This window comes from Thunnus albacares, chromosome 7 (genome assembly GCF_914725855.1).
Source record: "Thunnus albacares chromosome 7, fThuAlb1.1, whole genome shotgun sequence".
NCBI classification, from domain to species: domain Eukaryota; kingdom Metazoa; phylum Chordata; class Actinopteri; order Scombriformes; family Scombridae; genus Thunnus; species Thunnus albacares.
In genome coordinates, this window is record NC_058112.1 from 11,560,861 (window position 1) to 11,581,734 (window position 20,874).

Here is a 20,874-nt window from a genome sequence, read left to right on the forward strand (position 1 = left end):
CATCGTTTACATAAACAAAAGACACATACACAGGATGGCATTTCTCTCTTTTATTAGATTATAATCCGCAGAGCTTAAAATATTAAATTGCTTTTAACTTAGTTAATAATTAAAATACATAAAAACGAGAGCCAGAACTGAAGAACCCTGCAAAAAAAAAAAAAATTAAAATAAATAAAAAAGGAGAATTATAAACCCAATCCTCCTCCATACAGAGGCTGTCTGACAGAACCCGCTTGCGATTCTTTGTACAGTAAAGTCCAAGCAGACTGTGCATTTTCTATACATGTGTAATGATACCATTATTGTTATTATTTCCAAACTAATTTTCCTCTGATAATCTTTTTAAAAAGCAAATTTAAAGGGACATGTAAAAACAAAACCAAAAAAAAAAAAAAAACAGAAGAGGAGATTTTTAGTGACTGTGAAACAGCAGAGCAGCTCCACACCATCGCTCTCACCCCTCTTTCCGTCTCCCTCTCTGGGCCTGCAGACATTACCTCATGTCTTTGTCCTTCTGAGCTGCTGGAGTGGGTGTGGGGGTGGTGTTGGTGGTTTAAGGGGAAGCTGCTGTGCTGAACACCAGCAAAAAAACGGCCTCCGATTCAGCCGCACCAGTCTGTCTCAAAGTGTCGATTCTCTGGTCAGATTAAATATCTAATATACAATCTTTATATTTTCTTCTCTGTCTCCCTGTTTCTGTGGCGTTCTCTACATCTCTGCTGCCCTCTACAGGTTGGCTCTGGGACATGTTTGTTAGGGGTACACCAGGTGATTATGTGGCTATACTGTAGTTATACACGATCTGTAAAACGGAGGACTGAGCAGTCTGGTGAACAAGGGACAGAGAATGAAAAGAGAGTGACTTCTCTCCTGGCAGCAGTGACGTATTCTCTCAGGTCCTGAGTAGGAAGCGCTTTAATCATCCCCCACATAAACAACCCAAACAGTGATTGGCTAAGTATCACCCCGTCAGGCAGTAACGTGGCTCTCTACTGGCCGGCGTGGTGGCCGTGCGCCCGCAGGCTGCCTCCCGCCACCGGAGAGAGGGGAAGGACGAGCCCGCAGGTCAGCAGAGATGCCTCTTCTCCACACATTAACAACACTGTACAATAGTAGGTCGAAGCAAAGCAGAGCCCCCTTCCTGTACTGTATGTTAGGCAGAGGATAGAGGGAGGCGAAGGGCCGACGGACACGCTGCACCCCCCTCCCCCCCAACAAACAAAAAATAAAACTGAATAAAACTTCAACAAAAATAAAAGTGAAATAAAACCAAAAAATAAAAACATACACATACTTTTTTGTTCCTAGTTTAAATTGCAGAGAAGATGGGAGGGATTTGCCCCTGGGAGGAACGCTCACGCCAATTCCTGCTGGCGTGACAAACCCCTCCCCGCCACCCCAAACCCCCTGAAAACCCTCCCCCCCCTTCCTTCCGGCTGGTTGGTTGGTGTCGTAGCGAAATACAAGGGTAGTGGAAGGTCTCTTAAGTCCTGCTGGCACCAAGGAAGGGGGCCAGGCTGTCTTTCCTTCTCTCCTCTATCTTATCTTCTATCACCCCCGGGGCTGGTGTCTCGCTGCCGCCCCTGCTCATCTCTCCGTCACGTGGTTTTGTGAAGAGGGGGAGGGCGCTGAGGCTGGGGCAGAGGAGGCCGGTGCGGGTGGCGGGGCGGGGGTGCAGAGGATTTCGGACAGGTCGTCCATGATACAGGTCTCCTTGGGGTCGACCAGGTTGAATTCCCTTACGAAAACGATGAAATGTGCATACAGAGTGTTCAAGTGGCCCTGCAGGTCCAGAGCCACCGTCTCTTTAAAGTGCGCCCAGTAGAGGTGAGCCAGCACGTGGAACAGGTACCGGCAGATCTTCTTTACCAAGGACTCAAAGGAGTTGGGGAATTCTTTGCCTGAGGGGAGAAAGGAGGAAACAAAAGCAGACAGGAGAGACGGGATTAGGAACTGGAATCACCACAGGGGAGAAAATATTTTAAGTCTGCCTCCACTTAAAAATGTGTTTTTCTTCTCGTTCCTACAGTTGTATGTTTGTGCTTCACTGTGCAGAATGATGTATTCATCTGCTCAAAGTGGAAAGGTTCTCTGCACAGAAAATCTGAGTTTAAGGCGTCTACCTATGAGCATGATTTGTGACATCACAACTAGTTTGGGGCCAATTATGGTCCAGTATACTACATACACAAGTGTGATGTAGAAACTTGAAGTCTGGACTTTACAGTGAATTACGAGACATTGAAATGAACAATGGATTTTGGATTTTCCTATGAGGGGAGGGAGGATATATGATTTTAAGAACTAGTTCACTGAACTTTTTTGTAGAAAAGCTATTTCTACACGTTCTAAAACATATCTGAAGGGGATCTTGAAGACGGCGTTCTTTTATAGTTTTTCTTACTGTCAACAGACTTCATGGAAAGACCAAAACCAACAATCTGTTAGTCTGCCTCTCAATACTTCTCTACCCTGTCTGTGGCTCTCAGCACCAAGCCCAGCCATTCCTACTGATGACATAAATATTTAAAAGCTGGTTATAAATACATAGTTTCATTTCTTTTAAGGCTCAGTAATTTTCTTAAACAGCACTGTAGTTTTTAATCAAATGTTACTAAAACAGGAGAAAATAGTGCATTTATTGGGGACTACCTTCAGTTATGGATGAATACACACTTTACAGCAGCAGGATAACGATGTAACTGAAAATGAACTATAGTGCATGTGTTTAGTTCAGTATTACGGCAGGAATAGCAGGATCAATTAATTGTCGGATTGTTTCTTTTCATGGGATTTGTTGACAGTAACAAAAATATAGAATATTACTAGACGTACGCTTTAATTGCTAAAAGTCTAACATTTAAATGTGTCCTGTAGGACCACCGCTCCTTCACTCTGTCCCTGAACTCCAACATCTGAAGCAGCAGGGGGCAGCGGAACAACATCAGCAATCTCTTGGGGTCTTTGGCACCTAAGAGGCAGAGGAGGGACACTCACCGTATTTTGTAGGAAAGATTTCCTCGTCTGTGACCAGTTTCTGACAAAGACTCATAACAAAGTCGACATATTGCGGAGCAGTGCACTTCGTCTTCTTCCCCCTCTCGTCATACCAGTAGTATATTCTAGAGAGAAACATAAGGAAAGAAAAACCTGTCACGTACACCTTTCATAATGACATTGTGCAATAATTACAAAAGTGACATACAGGATACTATTACACAACTGTGACTGAGGTTTTAATTAATCATCATGAATGTTTACTAAAGAATGTTTGTGGTGAGAGCAGGAGCAGCTCAGACACAAACAGTATTTCCTGGAACTTAAACAGTGAAAGTATTCATTCAAGCAGGAAGAGAACCAACATACAGGTGACCTATGAGACATAATTGGCCTATGAGGCATTAACCTGATCTATTTCCTCATTAGGGAAAACCCATAATCCCAATGACGTCTCATTTTGAATGAAGATACGGACCAGAGAAACCTGCGCACTGGTCTATAAACCATCTTGTGACTCATACCGACACTCTTATCCAGATATCAAGTTTGCATGTTTTCATTCCAGTGGACTTGGTGAACCCCGTGCCCTGGAGCTTTAATTTCCTGATTGGGCCAAATTCCCTGTTGTCACGGGAGTTAACGGGACACTGATCCCCCACGCCCCCACCCCCGCCCCTCAGTCCCCGGGCCAGTCCCGCTGCGGGTCAAACATTTCCGGAGGGGCTGACCCAGATAGCTGAATTGTAAGCGAGCGGTGAGCAAAAGTCAAACAGCAGGTCAGCAGCACGGATCTGGTCACGCTAGCAGATCACCTAAGAGATAGATGAACGAGCAGCGGGCGGTTAATAGCGAGCTAACGGAGGAGGAGACAAAACAAAACCGGTGAGACGGAGACGGAACGACGAGCCGAACAAAAGGTCAATTAAGAAGTAGGGTGTGAGGAGTGATGCTGTGAGTAGTGTTGGTCTGGGAGGCAGTGGGGCAGACATTACAAATCCTGAAGAATGTAAAGCATCCACATTACTGACCCTGCAGGAGGGGACCTACTGACCACAGCAGCAGAATCAGACGCTTACAATACACTTACTCACACAGGATTAGACTGTGTGTTTGTATGTGGGAGAGAGACGCTGACTTAACTACAAATATGACTACCCCATTCCTTCATCCCCACCGAGACACCCTGATATGATGAAACTATGGCCACGTCGCTATACAGACTGTTGATGCAAGGGTTGGAGTTTTTGATGTATGACTCCTTTGTTTAGGTGTTTATAATAATTTATTCATGCCTTTATTAACAATTCCACATAGTTTTTTAAGCTTATAGTCATTTCATTGTTTTTATCTTTGTGATTAACATCGTTTTTTTCTTTCTTCTCTGTCAACTGTGTGTGTAGCTGCTGATCTGGGTGGTGAGCTGCTGCTTTATTGCTATATGATATTTGGCTGCATCTGCACAATGTGTATGTTTAGAGGATGTAAAAGCAAATCCAACTAAAAGTTCAGGTGTTTCCAGATAGATTACATGTTTGCTATGAAGCTAAATGACATCATAACGCTGCTCTTTGCTGATGAGAAATAAGAGATTTGTTAATTAATCTGTGTGTTTTAACAAACCCAAAATAAAAAAGACTATCAGAAAATACACTAATCAACAGTAAAAGCATATTACTACACATCTCTCTCCGTCTCTCTCTCTCACACACACACACACGCACACACACAGACACCCATACACACACCCATCTATCCACCCACCCATACAAAATGGGTCTAAATAGCTACCAAATGGTTCCGTTCCCTCATAGCTCATGGAAACATTTTCTTCCAAAAATAGTGCTGAGCTCTGCCTTCGGGCAGGGGCACTGACGCTGCTGTGACTGTGGCTCAGTCAGTTTTCACCACAGAGGGGGGCACGGGTGCCAGGTCCTGCATGGGCAGGAAAGGGCGGGGTGCGGAGTGTTGGGCAGCGGAGGAAGGTGAAAGAAACTAAAATACATTAAACATTCTATTTAATTCTGGAATGAAGCTGTGAGACAAATTAAAAAGTGCGTTAATGTGTTTTTCCTCCTGATTAACGTGCGGCTTCTACAACTCCCCACAGCTCAAGAGACAGTGCAAACGTAAACATGTTAATCGCCTCTGCTCTGTCCTCTCTTCACATACCGCAGGCGAAACACGTTTGCGTCTTTCATTTCTCAGGGTGTGGGTTAGCAGCAGTAGCTTTAAGGTGACAGCAGTGGAAAAATCCACTGTTGACAGAGGTCAACTCGTGACAGGTTGCTCTATCGCAGCAGATCTGTCATATGTGTGTCATTTCTCAAGAGTTGTTTCGTTTGTCATTGTCACAATTTTGTCTTGTGTACGAGCGTGGGTGTGTGAGTGCACTTGTATGTAATGTGTTAAGAGCTCTGTAGTGAGTGCTGCTGTTTCGAAAAGTGTGGGTAATCTGGTTTTTCCAGCCTTCGGTATACACACGGGGAATGAAGGGCTCATACATAAAGACGGCACCCTGCCCTGACAGGGCAAACTAGTTAGATAAATACTTACAGTTAGTCACCTCCCCTCTGTTCACATGGAATGAATATGCCTCCGTGTTATGATTATCCTTTTTTAAACACTTCATCTATAATGTGTGCGTGACGTGAATATGTGATGATGATGTTAGCAGACTTCGCATACCAGCATGAGGCACAGGCAGGACCACAGGGGATTAAAGGTGAAGCTACGTCAGGTCCGTCACTAACATGTCTTCATTTTGTTATTGTTTGATGGTCGGATGTGATATAAACTAAACCTAAAGCAGCAGCTGCACCGGATGTGTTTGTAACATGATGGATCTCAAATGGAATTTACAGTTATGAATGCATGGCCTACTTTCCTACTTTTAACATACTATATATTCATAGTGTGGCTCCTTTACCTTCTTCAGACATTTGAATACTTCAATTAAATTCATCCACTAGTTAAAAAAGTCTACACCTCCACCACAAGCATGAACATAATCTATGTAACACAGATTATGGATTAAAACATGAGGTGATTTTCTTTTGCTGTTTTTGACCTCTGGAGTGTTGTTTCCTGACTCTGTTTGTGTAGACATTGCTGTTTTTTGAGGCAAGCACCCACCAACCATCTGTGCATCTTCTAAAATAATCACATTATCACAGAGTAAGGAAGTGGCAATTAGCAGTTTCCTGACCAGTAAACAGAACCCCCCCCCCCACCTCCCCCCCCCCAAAAGTGAGTAAAAAGTTGTTATCTTGACTTTATTTAGGCTCACGGCGGTCTGTGTTGCCAATTCATTCTTTAAATATGCTGCTACACAGACGCAGGCAGCTTGAGGACACAAAGGTGCCATACTTGCTGTACTGCAGCTCTGTAAATATACAGCTTGACTATTGTGACTAGATAAACATATGTTTAACACACTGGGACATTAAAAGAAACACAAAAGCGCAGTCTTCCCACAGTTGCAAGCTGCAGGTCGTTGACAGCGTTGCCGCCCGTGCTCACTGCAGTACATTAAAGCTGCATACTGCGCATTCCACGACGGACTGTGCGGGCAGTTAAAAGAGCAAAATTAACCTGATTACATCCCTCTGGGTTTCGACCCAGGGAAGAGACACTAGATTTCTGATAAATAAACCAATGGGCCTCGGCAGGTGAGCGATGAATAAACCAAAAGCGGTGCAGATAACTTACGTGTTGCATGCCGTCATGGCTTGACAGGTGTCCCCAGTGCAGAACTCTGAGATGGTGCTGTACTGCAGGTTGATAAGATTGAAGAATGTTGTCGCTGTAACAAACACAAGAGGAGAATTTGTGTTATTCAGGTTGCTACACAGGAATAAATCAATAAATGGCTAAAATAGTGCCAGGAAATAAAGCAACATATTTGTGTCACGTTTTGAAGACACACCTATACTCATGTTTTCTGTCTTGTATCTGTCATCGTTATCAGTAGCACAGTCACATGCACACACTAATCCATCAAGTCACTACATCCTTCAACGGTGAGTGTGCTTCAAAAACATACAGAAAAAAACAACAACAAAGAAAAGAGACAGAGAGAAATGGGAGGCGGTGGTAGGCAAGCATTTAACTTGTTGCTCCAGTCATTTAAAGCAAAAACAGGTATTTCTGCCTCTTCACACCCTGTTGTGCCGCAAAACAAAAGCATTAGGCAAATCCAGAGTTGACTCAGTATGAGGAAATCTCTTGTCCTTCTATTGCAACAAAGTAATTTACCTATAGCCTGCCACAATATATCAGGGAAGCTGAAAATGGATTCTCGATCATTTTGGAGCACTTTAAGATAACATTGGTTGTTAATGAGCTTTTTTTGTTGGGCTGAGCTATTTATACACAGTGTTTCATTAAACATATATTTTCAAATACAATATATGCTCCTGATTGGCTAAAATCATTGAATAAATGGGCCAAGTTTGGATATTTACTTGACTTTTCAATATTTACACATATCGCAGTTCCATGAATTATAATCATATGGAGCCTCATGCAGAGCTTCAGTTCTTGACTTGCAGCAGTGTTGTGACAGCCACACCTTCTGCCTGCAGCTCACGAGGTTTGAATGAAGTGGAAAAATCTACTATATAGTGACGTAAAAGTCATGGCTGACTTCGTTTTATTATTTCTTCCCATTTCTAGTTGGTCCAGTGACTTTTGTTGTTGCTAATTTTGTCCCAAAATTTGTTTTTCTCATGTTGAGTAGCTACAACACAGTTTCTACTTGAAGGCTCTTGGGAGGTCTGAACAACATAGGCAGCCCTTTAAAATTGTTTTATATAATTATGTTTCAGCTTCTGCACTGAACCTCTCTGAGCAGTAGGTCTACAGATCTGGCTCTGATTTGTGAGAACAGGCCTGGGATTTTCTGTCATGTTGAGCAGATATTCATATATCATGCTACAGTGTGTGAAATGACTTTCATTGTGATCTCCTATAGTCATGGTTTTTCTGTATGGATTGACCCAACCCCTCTTTTCCTGCTTGACAAGCAGCCACCAAGTGGGGAAGTATTTAGTGAAAATACTGTTGGTTTATACTTATGGGTAAAATTTAATGGCACCAATCATTATTGATCTGGTTAAAAAAAAACAATTTAATCAAAACATCACTCAGCCCGATTGTTTGAGCTCAAACTAAAACCCAATTAGTGTTTGATACAAGTTAATACAAGCCAGCTTATGTAGCTTCCAATCTCACGGGGAAAAATACACGAACACGTGAAAACATGTCCCATCTGTTTTATATAACAGAGTTTTATCAGCCTAAAATAAAAAGGAAAAAAAGAATGCTTGTTTTCTCCTTTTCCCCTGCGAGCACCTGGCTGGTTCGGATACGTTACCATAACAAAGTCTGGGAGACAGACAAAATAAAGAGCCGCCATGAGATCGATCAAGCAGCTGGGCCGCGGTGAGTTTCCAAAACTCCAGAAATTACTCTTATAATGACAACTATAAATATCAATAAGAGTTAAAACGCTGCGCTGGGCTGGCGGTAAACGATCGGTGTTTAAGGAAGCGGTGTGTGGTGTTACTGGGAAGAGGCTCGGTGCTGTGCCAGGCCTGGAACATGTTAAGGGTTTTGGCTCCCTCAGAGCTGTAGCTCCGGCACCACTGGAACATCTCGTCATCTCCAGATGACAAGTGCATACCGACTTGGAAAAACAATTCCAAACCCCTGAGGAAAATTTGAAATAAGTTCCGGAGCTTGACAAAGGAATTTTTATGTCACAAATAAGATAATGGGCCCCTTTTTCACATTTTAACAAGGACTATGTAAGTCTGCCATATTGTTGATTTCTATTACAGTAGTGGTTTCTGTTGGCTGCAAATAAAGAAAACTCCTGGTTTGGTTTTTCTTTTGGTCTCTTTGAGCTTCGCATATTCTATCATTAACAACAACCACAATCACAGTCACTCACTGTTGCTGGCTAGCCATTCGTTGAGGTCTATCTCTCTGGGCAGCACCACCAGCTCCTTGAGGTCGAAGTCCACCACGCGGATTTTTGTGAACTCCGGCTCCAAGTACTGCTTCTTCTCTTCTGCCGGAGGCTTCTTTCCATTTGGCTTCGTCTTCGACTTCCTGCAACACAGACAAGAGGAGAACAGGTTAAGGAAATGCACAAGAGTTGAAGAAATTTGTAAGTTGATAGTTTAATCGGACACTGTAAAATATGGGAAGCAATGCAATCTTTTTGCTGGACTTCAAGCATAAGAATTTTGCAGAGAGGCCTAAATCAGAAAAAACATAGGAACCGACCAGATTTCTAAATAGTGGCGGACAATGCTGAGCCAAAACTGTATACAAATCCGTTCTGTTCAAGTTGGTTCTGCAGGTAAGTTCCACTTGATGAAAAGGGAAGTTAGTGCAGGTTATTTGGTATTAAATGCACTATAAATGGAAAAAGCTACCGAGCCTTTGCAGACAGAAACTTATATAGATACAATAGCCTGAGCTCAGATCCACAGATGTATGAAACATATGAACTCTTTGAAATCACAAAATCGCAGAAAATTCGTCACAAAACTCAAAACTTTCCACAACTTCTACAACCACTGGATTCACAGGAACCTCAACAGACTAAACAAAGGGTCCTCTGTTGCTGTACCTGACCTTTAACTCTGACCTCTGACATAATGTTGGGTCTATAGCTTCCACACAGACAGCCATCCCCAGCGCCTTGTGCTTCCACTGCTAGTTTTAGCACGGGGATGTCATATCACACTCTTCCTGCACTTCCAGGGCCGTAACCTCTCCCCCCCCCCCCAGCCCCTGCTCCCAGTCTGTATCAGTGGAGGCTGTGCAATCTGGGGTCAAAGGTTGAAAGGCCTGATACATGAGTGAAACAAATAAACAGAAGCTGAGTTGTCTGGGACAGTCGCCATAAAATACAGACTAATGCAATCACAACATTCTTCCTTCTTCATGACTGTGAAAGTTAGACCTTCACACCAACGTCTACATTTTGGGCAATTATGACCCTAACTATAACCTCATCCTGTAATGACTCTGTTCCTTTTCCCCAACTTTTCCACCAGCCCCCCCCCATCCCATCTTAATTTCTCTTCTTGGCTCTGCTGCTGTTATTTGGGTTTGTTTAAGGACAAGGGAGTTTCGGTTCGCTCTGTGAATTTATTGTGCTTTTGTTGACCCTCATTTCCGCCGTCTTGCTCTCACCGCCTCTATCTCCAGCTCTCATCCCTCCTCTCCCCACGCCCTCTGTCTAAACACAGCAGTCCAGCCATGTGTTCTTGGCTCTCGCTTTCCGCCACCACTTTTCCTTCCCAGTCACACGGACAGATCACCCCATTCCCGAAAGACGGCTGACTCCGGCTCCTGGACAAGCGGGAGCTGTTGTAACAGCACTAATGACGAAGGATCATAAACACTATTTTCCAACAGCGGCCAAAACCCTTCTCACTTTCACTCAGGCTGTGCCACCACGGGTAGTGGAGTTTACAGGAAAGAGGCGAGAGCTGGTCGGTTTTCTGCAGGAAAAAGGCATAACATTCACAATAGAAATATATTAAGAGAGGAAGGATATATAACAAGGGAGGGGGAGTGAGTGAGGGGAGAGAAAGGAATGAGGAGAGGAGGTAGATTGACGCAGGCCCAGCTGATATCCATGGGAACTAATAAACACTTACAAAACATGACAGGACTGCGGAGCACGAGGCCCTTTGGCCAGAGCACAGTGTTCAAAAGCACTTTGCAGTTTCAATCCCCATCTACAGGAAGCATCGGCCTGCTTTCCACCTCAGCAGACACGGGACAACATGTCAACGTGTCGACGCATACAGAGCCTGCAGCCTTTTAGTTGGTAAATCTTTAAGACCCCCCCCCCCCCCTTTACATGTCTGTCACGTCCACTGACACACACCACACTGCTCAGGTTCTCATTGGTTGGGTAATGATTCATAAGGGTATTGGGCACTTCCTGTCAGGCGGCACCTGAGCTTGTTTCAGCCTGATTTAAAAACCAAGGACACCGCAGATTACACCGCTGGCTAATTATTAATGACTGGCCACTTTCTGTTTCACCTTTTCTCTCATGTTGCTCTGCTCTTCCCTCTGCGTTTTTCTTTTCTTTCTTTTTTTTTTTTTTTTTAAGAGGCATTTCTTTCCCTTCTTTCCTCCTCATGGCTCTAGGCTCACCTGTCCAAACAGCCTATTGTTCGGGGTCAAAAGCCTCAGGCCTCACAGTCCCATCCTCACCCTGTCTTTTCATCTTTTTCTGCCCTTTCTCTTCATCTTTCTGCCCCTGGTTTCCCCATTCAGCTCACTTCATGACCTCTACTCTGACTCACATTTTTAAATTGCTCTTCTTTCTTTCCAGTGCCTCTTCTATCATTTCTCTCTTATCTTTTTCTGCTTCCTTCTCCCGCACAAAAACAGACAAAAAAAAAAACTTCTTCCTGCTCATGAGGGCGCAGACAGATTCATGTGGTCTGTGTGGTTTTGTGCTTTGAGCTACATGTTCCATCATGTGAAAGAGCTTTACCCGAGGAAAGAGCTTCATCCACAGATACCGTCAGCTCTCACAACTTTTCAAAGGCTTTGCTAAGCCCCTCAGAAAAGTGTTCGGCTCCTGTGAAAGGTTCAAGTCGGTTCTTTCGTCCCCCCCCCCTCCTCCTTTCTTTTTCCTTTTGAAAACATTCTGTTTCACTGAGCTATTTCCTGCCTCTCTCCCTCTGTAATTTCATCATTTTCCATACAAACGCCTCCTCCTCTTCTTGCGAACATTTGTGTGGTAAGGGGAGGTGAAATTCTGGAGCCATTAGTTTATTTTAGGATAAAGAAAACTTCCTCTATGCCAGCACTCCTCCCCTCATACGTACATAGTCTGGTCTTCACTACACACGCACACACACAGCTTTGTCTGTTCTTGGTGAAGTTCTCCCAGGCAAGTCTTTGCCATAAAAGGCAGCAGATGCCTCTTTCGCCTCACCAGATCAGGGCAGGCCAGAAGGCAGGAGTGGAGGGGAACTGAGGCCAGGCACATGTCTCCGGCGAGGGGGGACTGCCACAGCCTGTCTGGCACCAACAGGAACCAATCTATGATGCAGGCTCACAATCCAGAAAACCTGGTCAGGCTCAGCGGAACAACATGAGTCTAAATAAGAGCCATGAGCAAATCACGTATGTAAAATTGATGTCTTTTGAACTTTTCAAGCAGAGGCAGAGGGCGAGAAGCAGGAAGACAGACATGATGTTTATCTGCAATAAAAACAATAAGGAAATAGGGCTGTATAGTCGGGTGACATGGAGGTCAGTGTTGCAGAGCCGTGGAGTGACTGACCTGACAGCTGTTCAACTCTGTCTGTTAGACACTCTCCTACCCCTTTCACTTTTCCCAGCAACACCACCTCCCCCCAGCCGTCTTCACTCGCTACCTTTCCTCCTGTACCCAGCTTACACACACACTGTCACACACACACACACACATATACACCTATGTCTGCGTGCACACAGGCATCTACACACATACACACAACTCTGGCTGTAGCCCCCTCTCCCTTTTCACGGCAGACCCAGCTGGTCACAACAGCTGCGTCACGAGCCTGATCCCACCAGAGACCTCGAGAAAATCCAGAAGAAGCGAGTCCTGTCTGGTCTGAGAGAGTGTGTTTGAGCGAGCACGTGTGTGTCCAGCAAGTCCCTGTGCACACACGCACAGTTCAGTCTTGATTTAAGTGTGTCACACATACATCTCTTTGGCTTTACACTGGTGTATGTATCAGCTGCTGTATGTTAGCGAACTGTGTGCCTGCTGAATACTGAATACACTCTGTTCTAAAATAAACTCTGTGTAAAGAGGAGCAGCCCTCTGGCAGGTACACCATGAGCCTTTTTCATTACCAGAACCTGGTTCCAATTAATCCTGGAATCACTTGAGGCCACATTACAGAGCTCTGCTGGAGAATTAGCTTAAGTGCCTACTCTAAAATACTACAATTTGCTGCTAAAGAGCTCCCCCCTTTTCTCCCTCTCTTTCTCAAACACACACCGATGCTTCAAAAGTGGCAAAGTTCAGACCACGCTGACTTCTTTTTCATCAAAATGTTCATGGATTTCATCATCTAACGTTCACGCTACAACTTAGAAACCAGAAGCCCAGGATTTTGTATTTTTATTGGTGCTTTCTGGGATTTGAAAACAGCTAAACTCTGAAACCCGTTTAACAAAACCCATGTAATGACTTTCCCCTTAAGCCCGTGGCTCCTGCCAAGCCCGATATTGCACAACTGTTACTTGAATTGGTTTACTGGATCGCAGAGGAATCCAACTATTGGCATATGGATGCAGTTAATGCAACATGCGAGGGGTGAACAGCACGTGCAACCATCCAACACTGACGACAAAGAAGTCTATTATCTTCTCTTGGACGTTTTCTTAAAGTGATCTGAGCTGGGCTTTGTTTTGAAGAGGTGCTCCAAGGTGCAGAGATATGCTTCTACTGTCACCACCTGACCCCAATACAGTACTGTTTACTGTCTATGATAAGGATATGAGAGATAAGACGCACAACAGACGGCAATCAGGAGGTTTTCTACCCGGAACATCAGTCTGTGAGAGAAATCAAACACTTCCAACTGACCTGACCTTAAGACAAACACCTGATAGGTTTAGAGGAGGAATCGATTGACTGTCAGGAAGTTCCTTCTTCCTTTGTGAACTTATTGTGGGCTTCACAGCATTCAAGGTTAAAAGACCTGTAATAAAACATCAATAGCAACAGGATATCATTCTAATCTTTGCTGATAAGGACTAGAAGTCAATGAACTCTGCCATTTTGTAAAAAGAGCAGCTTCAGTCAGGAGGATCAGATTTCTCCAAGCCAGGCCTCCTGATCTATTTCAGGATTCAAACTGAATAGACTAAATGGCTCTTTTCCCCGAAAAACCACAGACAGAGGAGAGCAGGCAGTCTGAGCACACCAAAGCTAAACCACAGCAGCCATTACGGGGCTAAAAGAAGACAAAGTTAAGGACGGACTAAACCAGAGGTTCAGCCTCTCAGTGCTTAAATCTACAGAGTAGTACTCTGTCAAAGTTGCAACTGAAGTTTTTGTGTAGTTTTTTAAAAGAACTCGTCAGTTTTACTTCTGGAGTGAAGAGATAAGAAAGAAACGCAAACAAAGACGGCACAGCTGCCACCACTTAATCAGCAGCATCACCGGGGGCGTCAGCAGCACTGTAAATCAGTAAATGAGAATTGTAGCCGGGGTGCAGGCCTAAACATGTGAACACACACTCACACACACACAACTCTAATTCAACTACTGACCCTCTCCCAGCACAGCTCTGGCTACCTCCTCTTCCCCTTGTCATCCTGTGCTAAATCCCATTCAGTGGCTCTCAGGCCTGCAGAGTATGTAAGGACCCCCTGCCTTCACGATAATGGAGCCTCATCAACATCACAACGCACATGTGTGACAGGAAGGGGGGGTTCACTGTGAGGTAAGTCTGGGCCGCTAGTTAAGCACTTGGCAAATGTGAGCTTGTTGCAAAGTTAGCTCTGACATCGAGTTGGCACAATGGGAAGCGACCGATGTGGATGATATGACTGAAAGGCTGAATGAGATTTCTCTACGCTCAGATCAATCCAATCAGTCCATCTGTTACTGAATCAAACAGTAAAAAAAAAGGTGCGCTGTATGTTCAAGTGGCCAATATAAGCACGAAGCAGATTATTGTGAAAAAGCAGCCAAGATTACACAAAGCTACATCACAGGGTGTCTACTGACAGCTATCTTCTGTGCCAGTCTAGCATTCATACCTGCTTCTAAGCCAAGGGCAGTCAACCATTCACTGGAGGAGGAAACGGGTTTAAAGTGAAGCTATAAACAGGTCTAGAGCACCCCCCCCCCCCCCCCATAAAACCCACAACTATGCATCCTTGTTAAGTGTTTTTTTCTTCAGTTTTTCCTCAAGACATCAAATTTGCAAAAATCCCCTTTTGTCCCTCCCCAACGCGAATAAATTAAAGGTATGCTTCCTTCCTTGATAAGCAGCTGACTTCTTGTAAGGTACTTTTGAGTTCCCATTAAAGTAGGTGCAGCAGAACGTGTCTCTACCTGTCACAGGTCTTGCAACAGACATAACAACATACTGTACAATAGCACTCTCCGCCGCGTGCACTGCAATCTGTTGAAGAGATCCTAAGATGGTGGATGTTCTCCACACTATCACTCTTCACATCTTCACAGACGGCGATGGGTTGTGGAGGCATGTGCCCCCCAGGCTGCTTCTTGAAAAGACACCTGTCCCCAGATTTGAAAGGTAAGAGGAAACTCCACCAAAGCATTAACAGGACAGTCTGTCCCCTGGAGGAACACACTCATAATGAATGTCTTCTTCACATGACACACATAGGGTAAATACACATATGTAAACTGGGTTAATGTTTGCCTAATCCACATCCACTGTGACATGTTTTTTTCTTTTTTTTTTCTTTTTCTTGAATTGCATTGATTCTCCACACAGTGATCAAGACTGGGGCTGTTGTTTGTGTCACTCTGTATGACACACAAACACACTGTTAACACACTTCTATTTGGGTCATGCATTCCTTAAGTCTTAATGTCTGTTGGGTCATATTATGGCCTCTAAAATAATGAATTTATACAGCACCTTTTACACATAAAAAAGGTAAAAACACATAAAAACAAAATAAGGGTCAAATGTTTTATATATAAAGGGGGAAAAAACCTTTAGAAGAGCAAATTATCTCTATTTCCTCCAATTTTCAGTTTATACAAAGTAGTTTACATTGCAGATGAGATGCTGTGAGAAACAATTCAATTAGGATCAAAGGGACTGCTAATAGTCAATCCTCAACATTGTCTGCTCATTTATCCATTTCTGTTAAAAAACAAACGTTTCAAACATATTATCTCTCTGATTTAAAAATACCCCTTTAAGTTGTCTACATTAAATCGTTAACAGGCGTCTTCAATACTTTATGAGCCTAGATGAGGAGACAGTGTCACATTTCTCTCGCTCCTGTTGAGTCTTGCTGGTGAGAGCTGCAAGAGGAGGAACAAGGCTTTCAGGGCTACAAAGTCCCACATCACCGGCTGCTAAATAGCTGTGACCCCGGAACCAGAGGGTCACAATACTTACTGTAATTACTGCTAAGAAGAGACGACCCTCTTTCATGTCGAGGTATGAATACATAGTAAACCAGATCAGAACATATTGACTTCTTCATTTAGTTTTATACAACAGTCGGGCCGTAAAAACGAGCTGTAATCTCTGTTAATGGTACTGGGCGTGTGTAATATTGTAATAAAACTGCTAAAAGATGAAATACGACGTCGCGTGATAACTTCCAACGAATAATACAAACGTAACGTCGACACGTTTTCTGGTAATTGAGGAGAAAGCAACAGTAGGCGACAAATGAGCAAAAGCAAAGATTATTTATTCAGACTATAAGCTCTTTCCGTCCTATACTATCTCATAAATGTAACAAAAATGTCACATTTACAGCACAGACTCGACTAGCAGATAACACTTTGAATAAGCACGGAGGTTTACCTTAGTACTTTCCCGACTGCTTGAAGCACCATTTTGCAACTTAGTCCGTTTTTGGAGTTTCTCTGCGAGTGCATGTCCGTCTTATCTCCAGAGAAAGAGCAATAATCTCCGACCATAGTTTAAAACATGAAGATATGCTGCCAGAAATACTTCCCCGTCTTTAATTCAGATGTAATCTGTCCACTTCACTCCAAGGGTTGGCTCTATCTGAAGCTCAAGTCTCACTGTACGGTAAAAAAAAAAAGAAAAAAAGTTTGTGGAGACTTTGCAGGAGCCCCGCCTCCTCTCATGACTCTCGCCCAATCAGAAGAGGGGAGAGCCCTCGTTAGGCGGGCCTTAGTGACGTCAAAGTCTGCCCATGTGGACGTGGTTCGTGCATTTCCTTGAAGTGTAGTTACAATGTACCAACAGGTGGTCAGCTAGTAAACGAGGATTACAATGAAATAAAAAAAGGTGTTGCAACAGTTTGTGCGCCTACTGTTATAGAACAAGTCAACACGACCCTTTCAATAACAAAACAGAACAAAGACACAGACTTTACTTTGAGTAATAACTAGTAATACGTTACTCATGGTGATGTATCCGTTTATCACCTTACATCAGTGCCTCTGCAATGTAGATCTGACCTCAAGAGGGTTGTCTTCAAGGAGGAGGCAGATACTAATCAAAAGTTATATTTTTAGAAAAAAACAGGACTTTATCAGTTTTTCTTTCTTCAACCACTACATACTCTTAAGTATTATTTGTATTATAAATCCATCTGCTAGTAAAGAATGTGAAATGCAGTAGAAAGCTTTTGAAAAAGCTACTATGTGGACCTTGAATTAAGATTGTCAAACCACATTTAATTTATTTTATCACTCTTAATGTGCCAATGTTAGTCACAAGGCTAATTTTCAAATAAGCCATAAAAACAACAATAAAAAAACAACAACATGTACATGGCAACAACTGAACAGAGGATTAAAAAGCTAAGCTGACTTTAATGTCAGGCTCAAAGGCAGGCTAAATTCAGTCTCAGCAGGTTTATCACTATATTGCTCTTTATACACGACCTATGGTTTAAAGCGTGTGTGGTGTCACAGTGCGTCACTCCAGGTGGTGCGAGAACTGGTGCCAGGTTAAGACACAGCGTACAGTACGTGCTGGGACTGTGGAGTGACATTCCTCCTGTTGATTCTGAACTTCACCTGAAGTCCAACTATGACAGGCTGGCAGCAGACAGGCGTGTTCAAACATGTCAAGGCTGAGGAACCAGTGAGGGAATCAAACAAAGCCTGTTTGAGAGCCAAAGGCAGATTCATAACATTTAGAGGTTTCTTTACATGTGTACGGGGCAAGGCTTTAACCTCAAGAATTGTTTGGCGCAACAATTTTAGAAGTTTCATATTATGGACGTGATTTGAAGCATGAGTACGGTGTAAATTCTAATTAAATTGTCAACAGAGAGCGGAGCCAACAACACTTAAGTACAAACTGAGCAGGAGGAAATGAATACTGAGTATTGAGAGTCGTGAGAACATTACAACTCATGTTACGGAACTATTATTCCCTCGCTCTTCTTCCCTGTAATTATTGCCTCTCAACAAACGTCCCCTCTTATTCTCTCCTCTATTCCTCTCTTCACACGTTTCTCCTCCCTTTCTTGGTTTGTTTTTACTCGACTCTCCCTCTCATTGTCTCCCCTTCTCTTCAACAAGTCTGTTTTTACTCTCCGTCTCCTCTGACAAAACTTGTGGGTCGTGACGCAGCTGCAGAAGTAAGGTAAAACTGGACCAGCTGGCTGCTGTAGCATGGACACACACACACACAAAGACATACTAATCTATGGGGATTGCTGGAGCTATGTGCGCTCCTGTGGGTGGGTACAAGTAGTCAAGAGAGGGAGATTAAAGAGATAGTGAGGGTGTATGCTTATGTGTGTGTATGTATGGTGGTGTGTAATTGGTGTGTGCAAAGGTGTGTGTGTAGTGTCTGCAGACATGCCAGTGGAGCATGCTTACTGTGGACTGTTGGACCCTCCTCTGAGGCGCCACTTGTTTATGTTTAAAAGCCCCTATGTGATCCAATGAAACTATCTGAAAAAATCAAAGGGACAGAGGGTCTGACAGGCGCCTCTCTGCACCCTCATCCTGCATGACTGACTGGCTTCCTGCTTACCACACTGGGGGGTGCATGCTTCTCTCAGCGCAGAGAACACTGGGCTGGGGTTTGGTGGGTGGGGCTGGGTGATCCAGGGGCCCCTGTGAGTGGCTCCTGCTGTGGTAGCAGTGGTGAGGAGCAGGGGAGAGGGGAGAAAGACCAGAACAGGGCGATGACTTTTCCCCAGGCGCTAAATATAGCTTCAGCCTGACTGGCTGGGCCCATAAAGAATACAGGGAACAGTGCAAAGAGAGGGAGGGGAGGGGGGGGACGTGCTGCCTGTGGTGGTGAGTGAGTGTACGTACAAATGAGTGAGCGACTTCATCAGCGACTGTGTAAGCAGGCATGAGATCCAACCGGGGAGGGGATACAGAGACCTGTAACCAGGTGTGTGGGTGGTTTGTAGTGGGGGCTCGGGTGGTTGAGTATCAAAAGTCAATACTTTTTAAACCAAATTTATAGAAAGAACAGAGCATTAAAAACTGTACTGAAAAGTCAGATCAGATCTGTGGTCTTGTTTACTTATTCTTTTATCAGATCATTCCTGATTTAATTCAAAAGTCTGCCATTTTTAGACAGACATCAGTTTTTGTACAGCTGCTTGTGTTCAGACAAAATTTCACTTTCAGATCATTGTAGTGTCTGTGGTGGAACTCAGGTATTGAAATGATACTCTTCCCTATATATACACTATACTATATCATAATGCTGTATATAAATAATTAGGTAATGACTACAATGTAATATTGTTTTAGCAGACACATCCAGTACTCGAGCACTTCTTGTGACCACCCAAGAGAAAGCAGTTTGCTGCTGTAATGGAAATCCCGTGCTCAGGGAACTTTCCATTAATTTACTTCTAACTATTGGATCCGTGCGGTCACCGAAAATAGAAGACATCCATTCAGGATCACTGGTGCTTGGCCTGGGCCTCAGCATTCACTGCTGAGTTAATCTGGACAAAGTACTTTAATGAATCAGGCATAAAGAGCAGGTGGCTTTTAACTTAAAGCAGCATTTTCTTCAGTTAAAAAAGGCAATATGCAGTCACACCTGTACTTTGTCAGAGCAGGTGGAGACAGAAAATGGTGCCACTAAGCTGCACAAACTGGACCCCTCAGTGAGGTCTTATGCAATGTCTGACGTGGATGGAAACCAATGGCCGCATTCCATCGTCTGGCGGACAGAGGTTTACTCTTTCTTCTCCGCTAACGTCACAGTCACCTTCCTTTCCTCTGCGCAGACAAGACATGGCGTCACTCATCTGCCACCTGCCTCTAACCAAACCAGATGTTGCTGCAGAGCACGGATTATTGGCACGAACGTATACCCAACCTTTCACAGGCAGCTCTAAATAGAAAAAGGATGTGTGCTGTAATGGATGACTGGCAGACAGATACAAGATAAAACAGACTACATTTGATTACATAGTAATTTGTTTGCGGGTGAGACATACTTGGAATTACAATAAAAGTGTTACATAAGAACTTTTGGAGAGAATTATGGATCTTTTTAATCATAAAAGAAAGAAGAGGAAAGCAGAATCTGAAGTTGTGACGTATGTGAAAAAGACAGATTAGATTACAGCACGACATTCATGTCTAGAGACTGCACCACTTGTAGTCTGCCTTTTATCAGAACTAACAAGCTGCTTTAAGTACGCAAACCTCATCAAAAGACAGCCACCCCGGAGACACAGACACCCAAAGGCCCAGATCAAATTAGAAAAGACATCACTCGTTAAAAAGAGGGGAGGAGAAAAATAAAAGGCAGTTTATGGAAACACTGTGACGTCACCGGACTCATGACGGATGGATGCGTTAAGCCTTAATCTGATAGTGAAGAAATAACAGTAACTACAACAATAGCTGATCAGACCGACTGATAACACAAGGAAAACAAAGACAGCGCTGGGGAAAAAATGTAAGTAATTCAAATCATTATAGTGTTGACGTGTTGGGAGGCGGTCCTATATTGAAAGAAATGTGTCATATTGGAATGTTAAAAATAAAACTGCCGGATGTTTTAGTCATCTACTGATATAAGAAAGCAATGTTGGATATGTAAAATTATTTTAAAAAAAACAACAACACAAAAACATAAAGAGTTATTTAAATGGAGTGGGACATTTTAGGCGAAGCGTATTGGCCTTCAT

General features: G+C 43.5%; 1 protein-coding gene across 4 annotated transcripts in view; it reads right to left on the reverse strand.

Annotated features, from left to right (window-relative positions):
- Positions 1–35: 35 nt before the first annotated feature.
- Positions 36–20,874, reverse strand: part of mob2a (MOB kinase activator 2a) — a 65,292-nt gene continuing 44,453 nt past the window's right edge. For 3 of the 4 annotated variants that reach the window (XM_044356708.1, XM_044356707.1, XM_044356706.1), the window contains exons 2-5: positions 8,957–9,117; positions 6,712–6,805; positions 3,001–3,125; positions 36–1,904 (exon numbers count right to left, since the gene is read on the reverse strand). In XM_044356708.1, coding sequence (XP_044212643.1) covers positions 1,591–1,904; positions 3,001–3,125; positions 6,712–6,805; positions 8,957–9,117 — 694 coding nt within the window. In that variant the 3' untranslated portion in view covers positions 36–1,590. Of the gene's footprint in view, positions 1,905–3,000; positions 3,126–6,711; positions 6,806–8,956; positions 9,118–16,577; positions 16,808–20,874 lie in introns of those variants that run through there. The other variant, XM_044356705.1, reaches the window with a different exon arrangement.